The following is a 9,354-nucleotide window of genomic DNA, read 5'->3' as shown; positions in this document are numbered from 1 at the left end:
CAATGACGTTATATTATAAGAACATTTAGAATTTTCTAAACTTCGTTTCCTCTGTTATCCTGCTAAATTTATATTGCGATGATATCATCCAAGTATAATATCGGAGTTTATTGTTTTAAGCGTATTCTCGAGTTTCTTACTTAACACGTTTTGAAAACAGGTGACTATACTTATTTGTTTCACTGTAGTTTATATTTTATCAGAACAGCAAACCATTTTGATCTAGGTCTACTATGGAACATTACAAAGACTCTAAATCTGGTCTATAAAATAAAATGCAACGACGACTAATATCCCAATACATGTAGTTTTGTTAATCAGAGACTTACCTACTAAGGTGCAACAAAGTAATGAGACAGTATAAAATTCTTTAGAACCGTAGTACAGTATATGTGCCACATGAAAAATAAGTAACGTACATTTAGGACCCACATTTAATCTTTCATGTTCCAGTAGTGTTCGCTTGTAGGATGATGGTTCACTTGACACCGGATCAAAATTAAACAGTAATAAACCACAGTTCTAATGAGCAGAGTACAACATATTAAAAATATCATTAATCTGTAAGTAAATATTATGACAAACACTGTAGGTTCAACTTACCGTTTGTCCAAGATATATATTTTCTATTAAATATAAAGACGTCATGCCCCAGGTAAAGCGGTTGTTCTGAACATGGAATTGTTTTGATGTTGCTGCTTTTATCTGATCCTTTTTACCCATTATGGTTTATATCATGACCGGAAAGTGGAAGTTAATGTCTTTCCTAACAACATACAGAGTCTGGTTGGGGCGGATATCGCCAGTTCGATATAGCCAATAATTTGCTAAAAGTGTTTAACAAAGAAAAAAAACTAACATTTGTATTGGGTTCATCTAATATTTGCTATACTGACTTGAAGTTCGGTTCAACAATCTCTTTTTACATTGACCATTGTAAAGTATTTCCCTAAATTTTCAATTTGTTTTCATCGTTTAATAGAAAATGAAGAAGTTTATTCACGATTCGTATGATGTCCCGCCAATCACATTATTCTGACACCAGACTACTAGGCCACCGGAGCGGTGCATATATATATATATATATATATATATATATATATATATATATATATATTACATGTGAAAACAATTTTTTTACATCACAGAAGTACTGTACAGTTAAATCCCACTCTTTTAACAAGGTTAAAACATAAAGTAAATAAGTGTTCTTAAATCGATTAAGATTTTCACCTTACTCATAGTGTTGTAATACATTTGGAGTATGCGCATTTGGTTATGGCGTCCAGTGTTAAGGAATTCCTAGGTTTATGTGATTACTTGTCTGATTATTGGAATTCGGTGCAATAGAGATGTTCCTTTGCACGAAATAATTAGCCAATTACGAGGAGCACACATCACGGAGTAAAGTGTTAGTGAGTTTACATGATGCCATGGTTCACTGGTAGTGGATTCAGGTCCAAAACTAATGAGTGTCGATGGGATAATAAAGTCCCTACTAAACTCAGGTAGTATACATTAGTGGTGTGACTGCAATGGCAGTATTTACGGTAGGAAACCGGTAAATTACACAATGAAATTAATAAGAAGGGACTCGGCAGATACTGTTTATGTCGCCATGGTGGCAAATTTAGTGCATTTATACTGGCGAAATGTGCCTGGAAACCATTAGTGGCGAAGTTAAAATAGTTCCTTGTGTTGGGGAGAGTTGTATAGTTTCTAAGGCGAGAACTCCTGGGTTACAGAAACCTAATGAAGAGAGACCCGTGAGGGTGTGCGGTTGGTGGATATTTGGCGGATTGTTTTATCTGTGTTACTGCGTTGATTAGAGTTAAATTTATTATAGAATAGACACGTCGGGCTTTCTAATTTACAAATGAAGTTGTATGGAAGTCTTTGGAAATTTGGGGTAAACTTACGACTTCTAGCAAGACTCGCGTGAGTGTTTAACACAGCTCGGTCAAGTAAAGACCCCTGGCTTGTAACATCAAACTGTATTTTCGGATGTGTGTATGAAGAAATGCATTGCAGCAGAGTCAACCATGTTATATGATATCCAAACATGATGGGTTATCTAATAAAGCAACTGAATATAAAACGCTAAATCCATTTGTTATAATTTATTGGTAAGCAAAAATAATATATTTATGTTCGTAATAACTGTCGCATCCATTATGTGTTTAACTGGCATGCGAAGCACATTTTCAGGTTAACCTTTTTCCTAATCCCCGCTGGCGCCTCTCCAAAACATTGAGCCATGTGCAACATGCAAGCTAACAGTAATAAGGATAAAAATGTAAGAAAGAAATGACTATTATATTGTTTAAAATATACTTCTGTCACTTCTCATAAAATTTCGAGTTCAATATTGATTGGAGTAGAACAAAATGCTGTGGAAACTGCAGTATGATTTATATAGTAGATTGGAGACATACGTACAAACAGTGCAACATCAGGAATATTATACCTCTACATGGATCGTAAAACTCGTGTCATTTAGTTTTTAGGCATCAGCACTAGTTTGCTCCAGGACGATATTGCGATGACAAGTTTTATCATAGAAATTACACTGTCTGCAGAAATTTCTTCGTGGAGCAAGATTGTATATCATTTGGATCATGCACTTGGCGAGTGCATTTATTCTGCAATTTCCAACACCAGTCCAGTTTGATGGTAGCTTTTCAGGAAACAAATAGAACTCTATAAGAATACTAAATGTAGAGAGTTTCTTGTGTATCTAAAATAAAATAATTACACAAAAAGTGAAGAATTATAATCATATTTACTTTTTCATAACAACGGGGGTATAAAATATTCTTTATTCAGTATAATCCTTGTCAAACTGATGGAGTTAATGCTGGGTTATAATGTATACGTGCTTTCCTAACACCCGTTAAAACATTGCATGTAAAGTATTGGCAATGGAAATATCTTAAAAACCAAACAAAGAGTAAGATAAATCTGAATATATGCTGTCTACTAACAACAAACAACAGAAAAACATAACACTGCGTAGGACATATCGAATTTTACCAGTTGATCATATATACGAAGGAATTTATTTTTTGCAATGACCCTCGATGAATGTTATTAATGTCTTGTATGCGTGTGTGTTCATATCACAGTCATACAGTCCCATATCCTCATAGAAGGCTACATCAATAATTATGCCCACATTCTTGAATTCATCTTCCTTCAGGAATGAAGTACTGGGTTCAGTAGGCAAGGCATGCGGTTTCAGATGATGAAATATCAATACTGCTGTATTTGATCCAACTGTAAGAAAGTAAAGAACTCGTAGATACTCAACAATTTGTTTGTATATTATCTACCTAGAGTGGCAGTCAGAATAAACAAGGAATTGCCTGCTTGTCCTTTGTAAAGGAATTTTACAACAGTAACAATACTACATTGTTAATTCCCAAACAAATGTAGTAACATCGCTCTATATCCAGGCACTGATTTTGTGATCTCCAAGACCTGATGTAGTAACAATACTACAACTGATGTAATAACAATACTAAATAGCACTCCTGCTATCCCCCAACTTCATGTAATAACATTACCCTATTTTGGGTAAAATTACCACATGTTTTGGGGGATTGATATGATGATTATGTAGTATTGTTTCTACATCAAGCTTTGGAGGTCACAAATCAGTTCCTGGACATAGGGTAATTTTACTAGATGGGTTTGGGGGATTGCATTAGAGATATTTAGTCGTGTTACTACATCAGTTGTAGTAATGTCATTGCATCAGATTTTTGAGATCACGAAATCAGTGCCTGGACATAGGGCAATGTTACGATATGTGTTTGGGAGGATAGCGATGTAGTATTGTTACTACATCAGTTGTGGTACTGTTACTTCATCAGGTTTAGTAGATCATAAAATCAGTACTGGGAAATAGAGTAATGTTACTACTTGGGTTAGGGGGATTGCAGGAAAGCTATATATTATTGTTACTGCATCAGTTATAGTATTGGTTCTACATCAGGTTTTGGAGATCACAAATTTAGTGTCTGGACAATGGGTAATGTTACTACATCTGTTTGGGGGATAGCTATGTTAATATTACTCTAATTCTTTTGTATATGTTTAGATAAAGAAAGTTAAAATTATAAATGTGTGGTGGGGCATTTCAGTTTCTTTTTATGTTTCTGTGATTCAGTTAAATAAAAACGATCTGATAAGAGAAAAAGAGGGATGGAAATTTATAAATTTACTGAAAATGTGTGTATTAATTGTGAGAAGAATGTCCATATAAATAATTTTGATTGATGACAATATTCAAGCGGGTGTTGCATTGATTAACGAATAGACTAATAACCTAATATTCTGTTTAACAGTGGTTCAAGCAAAGATAAACAATGTGTTTTTTAAAATGATTACAACATTACCACAGTGTTGTGAGGATGATTCTAATAATTACCTTATGCCTACTGTGATGTGAAAATGATTCTAGTAATTACAACGTACCTATTCTTCTAAGAAGATGACTCGAATGATTACGATTACGAAATTACTAAAGTACTCCGATGATAACTCTAATGATTACATAATGTATACAGTGCCTAAAGGCATCTAATCGCACAAAACATGTACACTGTTATATACATGCTTACTGTAGTCCAGATCAAATGGTGATAAATGACGTTTTCCTTGTATTGTTAGTAATATATTTTCTAAAATTTCAGTCAGATAACATACAAGCTATAAAATGTATGTACTTAGAATGGAATGTATTGTAACACTTGCATTCAAATCATTGTGTAAAACGTTAGAAGTTTTATAGATCTTTGTTTGTTTTCTAGTCCTTTGGATAGATCACTAAATGAAAGGGACATCATGGAAAGTCCGAGTCTTTTAATTTCTGGTTTAACTCGTTTTAGAAGCAATGGCATATAAACTGAGGCAGAAGTAACTGACAATCTTCACTTTTGATCATTACGTAGTAACCTGAACAAATTTACGCTATCCCGAGCCGTTGATTATTACAATTGTCAATGCATATTCAGAAGTTCAGTAACGAATTTTAAAATTATATTCATCGTTAAAAGAGCATATCTTCAAATAATAGTCAGTTGCGTTGTAAATAAAAACGATATATATAATTTATCAGAAAATGTGTTGATATCGGTCGACTAATCGTATTTAGTTTGCTATATCAACAATAAATGATGCAAATGAGTCAGAATAGCTAATTTAAAATGAACCCTGCTCCCCAAGCTATGCTTTTATTTTTCTGAGACAGTTTGAAACAGTGCACTATGTGGTCGTCGTCAGTCGCTCGCGTGCACCTTATATCATGTAGAGAATAAAATGCGACAGGACAAGCATAAATGATATTAAAGATTTGTAGTCTCGTCGAGAACGATTTTTTAATCATCGTGATCAATAATAAATGTAGTACATAGGAAACACCACAAATTGTAAACGTTACTCTTCAAAGAAAAGTCTAGCTCATGTTTGTTTATTCCAATTAGGGCTCTAGGCGTTATATAGGTACATGTATTCATTGCTCTCTCAAGGTTGCGCGTACTGTATATGGCCATCTTTAATTTCTTTTCAACCACCACCTAATTTCAAGCATACAGTCATAAACATTACTTATATTCCTCTGTCTGTACCACATCTTTTTTATTGTGCATTTGATAATGATTCAATGAAAGTCTAAAGTGCTAGTTAAAAGATAGTTATGCAGTCTTCGTGATCGATAATAGATTCTAACAATTGTAGCAAAAACAGTCAAACAATTTTCAGGTGTGTTAAAATGAAGACATGAGTCGTACACCAAGAAATTGCAGAGTCCATTCTAAAAAAATGAAAGTTTAGTTTGGCTGTTCTATAAAAAAAAAAAACTTCATACCGACCTTTTTCATATTTCATTACACAATATAAACTCTCATAAGTAAATGGTTTAGAACATTCACTCAAAATCTGCGTAAATATTACTCTAGATAGATATGCATTATATAGCCTTTCAAATTTGCTAATCTAAAGTTGGCATGAGATCCCAAATATGATTCGATGGTGGCTAATTTACAACTGAAAGTGTCAATCAGTTCAGAACAATTAAAAATCCTTACTTGGAAGTCCAGAAATTGCAGTACTCATGTCCACACCGAGGCGAGAAGAACTCAGGCAAATGACTACCAAGGGTAAACAGGTCTGAATACTGGATATATTTTGACATGTCTGCATCTTTAATTTCATTCCCTGCTGACTTCTCAGCTTTGTCTCGAGCTCTCGCATTGCATAATCTGTCAGGTCTGTTTTCTGTGCACAGTAAAGCTGGACGGCTACTGTCCGGAAGAGAAGACTATATACATTATCTATCTATCTATCTATCTATATATATATATATATATATATATATATATATATATATATATATATATATATATATATATATATATATGCAATCCAGTAAAATGATATTAAACATTTAAAACACAATGAAACATTACAAACTGGCAACCATTAACCAAGACTACCTAGTAAACCTGGCTCTGAGGCGATCAAAGGTGCTAAACCTGTCAACATTTGATAGCTGGTTCTGTGGAGATACAAGGTGCAAAACCTGTCGACATATGATAGAAGCCAGCACATTCTGCAGCGCAGTGGCTAGTGAAACATTGAGCATACATCATCCAAACACAACGTGCAAAACAGAGAATGTAATTTATCTCATTACATGAAAGATCTTTAACCTTCAGCATTTCGGAGACACTGCAAACTTACACAAAAGGATCAATCTTCACAGACCTGATTGGATAACAAAGAAGCTGTACAGAGGTTCAGTTGCAGAACACTTCTCATCCTATGGCTACAAGATCAGTGATGTAACACTTATTACAATTGCTCACAACCCCAACTGGAGTTCCTAAACCAGGAAAGGAAAGGAATCTTACTGGTTTCGCTGCCTTAGAATATTTAAACCGAGCGGTTTAAACCAAGAAGAATAGGAAAAGAAGAGAAGCATAAAATAAATTCATAATCTTTTTGTAGCCAGCAAATTTTCATTTAAATAGTTCTTTCCGTTTATTTCATAGTCACACAATAGCGTACAATTACTACTAAAGCAGTGCAATATTTGGAATATAATATACGGCTACGCAAAATTACTTTTTTTAAAAAAAAGATAGCAATATGACTCATCGAATTCTAGGTCAATATGAAATATTTTTCAGCATCAGCAAAAAGTGAAGCCAACTAGTTGAAAGATCAAAGCTTTCAAATTTGTATACCTGTAGAGATAGTCATGAAACATTTTGTAACCTCAACGCTTTTTGTGTTTTCAGTTTGTCGTGTCTCTATTTTGTATTTTCCTTTGAGAATGACTCATTTAGAGCTGAGCCTATAGGCTAGCTTTCCGTAAAAGAGCTTTACCATGGACGTTTTGTCTTCAAAAGACTTCTTTACCACAATATGCATTACGCATATTTAACTCTAGATCGATGTATGCACATATTATTGCGATTATATAATCCTAAACCAAGAATTAAGAAGATTAAGAAACAATATAAATTTAAAATTTCAATAAGCAAATTTGATTTCTCTCAACTAGTGTTTCAGAAATTTGTACCCCGGACGTGCGCCAAATTTCTGTTACGACCATATGGTTATAAACTAAATAACAAAAATTAGCAAAATCAACACATTTTGCAAAACGTAACACATAATTCAATTCTTCTACTTATAAAATGAGTTTCAGAAACACGTTCATTATTATGAAGTCAGTATAAATGTGTCTTTTAAAGGTTATATCCCACGTCCAAAAGAATAGTGTTTTGAATGAATTCCAGATCTTCAAATGTGTTGACACGACAACAGGAAACACGTATCATGAAGGCATTGTCTAAATCGCCTTTGAATGAATTTACATTAATCCCAGAATAATATTTAGACCAGAGTTAGTAAGCAAATTCCAATGAATAATCCAAACAAATGTTTCCTCTCACATTAAATCTAAACACAACATTAAACACATCTGCAGACTGATATTAAACCATGAACATATAAAAGAAAAACGAATTAACTAATCAGCTCTATCTATCTCTCTCTCTCGTATTATAAACTTGTACGGCTCTACCTCGTAATAGTTTCCATCTCAAAGCATCTCGCAATACTTCCTAGGTGTATATTCTTACGACACAATTTCCCAAGTCGGACCAGAACCCACTTAACCGAACCATTCAATCGGAACATACTCTACACTTGCAAATGTGTTCCTTATTACGATTGATTTTATAACTTGCCAACACCTTTTATACCTCATATATAATCTACAGTCCTGTGCCAAAAGTAAAGACGCAATATATATTATCACATTTAATCTGATAGTCACAAAAACAGTTCAGCATTCTAATAAATGAATGAATAAACAATGACTATAAACATTGGTTGAATGAATAAATTCCTTTCTTAATCATGAAGGTTTTCCAAGCGTCAAACAAAATTTGGAAGACATAGGTTAGCTGTAATATTAGGACTTTATATGCAAACAAGCGATACCGTTTCTTTTCTTTGCTGATGGATATGTTCCTTGTCTGCTTCTTATTTCTTGTCTCTTTCTGTCATAATACTCTACTTCATCCTGACTTTTCTTCAGACTGTCTTTAGCTTTATCTACAGCTTCCTGAAACTAATGCATTACCCACTCTTGAAGCTTAGTCTTTTTGGAAAGAGATTCTTGCATTTTTGGGTTACTTCTTTTGTGCATGTAATTTACTTTATAAATGACAATGGGGATTAGTCATTAATTGTATTGAAACTTTCTGCACTGTTCGCAGGAAGGAAAACTATTCAGTGAAATGTAAATAACTGATTATACCAACCAGAACTTGTCAATGCTGACATTGTGCTTATGATTTTCTAACACGTTAGCGTCTCTTCCTATTTGTATGCGGGCAGAAAAAAAATGTATACGATGTGCTGCGTTTGTCTATGAAAAATATTTATATTCTGTACAAACGTACCCGCATGACGTAATATGTAGCGTAAACGAGAAGGACCTGAGAGTTCAAATACGACCTGACCTATCCCTGCATGGTATATCGCCGGCTGCGAATTCTTTAACATTAACAGATCTCTAAGAACAATGATACTATACAAACCTGTACAAAAATAATCCTGAATCAGTTGTTCATATGTATATATAAACTGATACACATCAGCGCAGTACTAATTTTACACTAGGTGTCATTATTGTCCAATGCGGGAAATTACATAACAGACTTACAAACAGAAACAAACAATGAATTTAAAACAGGGGAATATCACGAAATCTAAATGATGTATTCTCTGTGCATTTGTGTTGACAAAATAAATCTGAAACAAGTCTAATTTAAA

General features: G+C 33.7%; 1 protein-coding gene across 1 annotated transcript; it reads right to left on the bottom strand.

Moving 5' to 3' along the window:
• Positions 1-2,842: 2,842 nt before the first annotated feature.
• Positions 2,843-8,632, bottom strand: LOC149786826 (uncharacterized). Its single transcript, XM_089978273.1, has 3 exons — positions 8,518-8,632; positions 6,090-6,305; positions 2,843-3,276 (listed from the first exon to the last, which is right to left on the bottom strand). The coding sequence occupies exons 2-3, from the start codon at positions 6,253-6,255 to the stop codon at positions 3,059-3,061; spliced, it is 384 nt and encodes a 127-aa protein (XP_089834399.1). The 5' UTR covers positions 6,256-6,305; positions 8,518-8,632; the 3' UTR covers positions 2,843-3,058.
• Between the last annotated feature and the right edge of the window lie 722 nt (positions 8,633-9,354).

Source organism: Sinohyriopsis cumingii, chromosome 12 (assembly GCF_028554795.1).
Source record: "Sinohyriopsis cumingii isolate HCF-2022 chromosome 12, ASM2855479v2, whole genome shotgun sequence".
NCBI lineage: Eukaryota > Metazoa > Mollusca > Bivalvia > Unionida > Unionidae > Sinohyriopsis > Sinohyriopsis cumingii.
The sequence above is the reverse complement of the archived record's forward strand: the minus strand, read 5'-3'. Positions and strand labels throughout refer to the sequence as shown.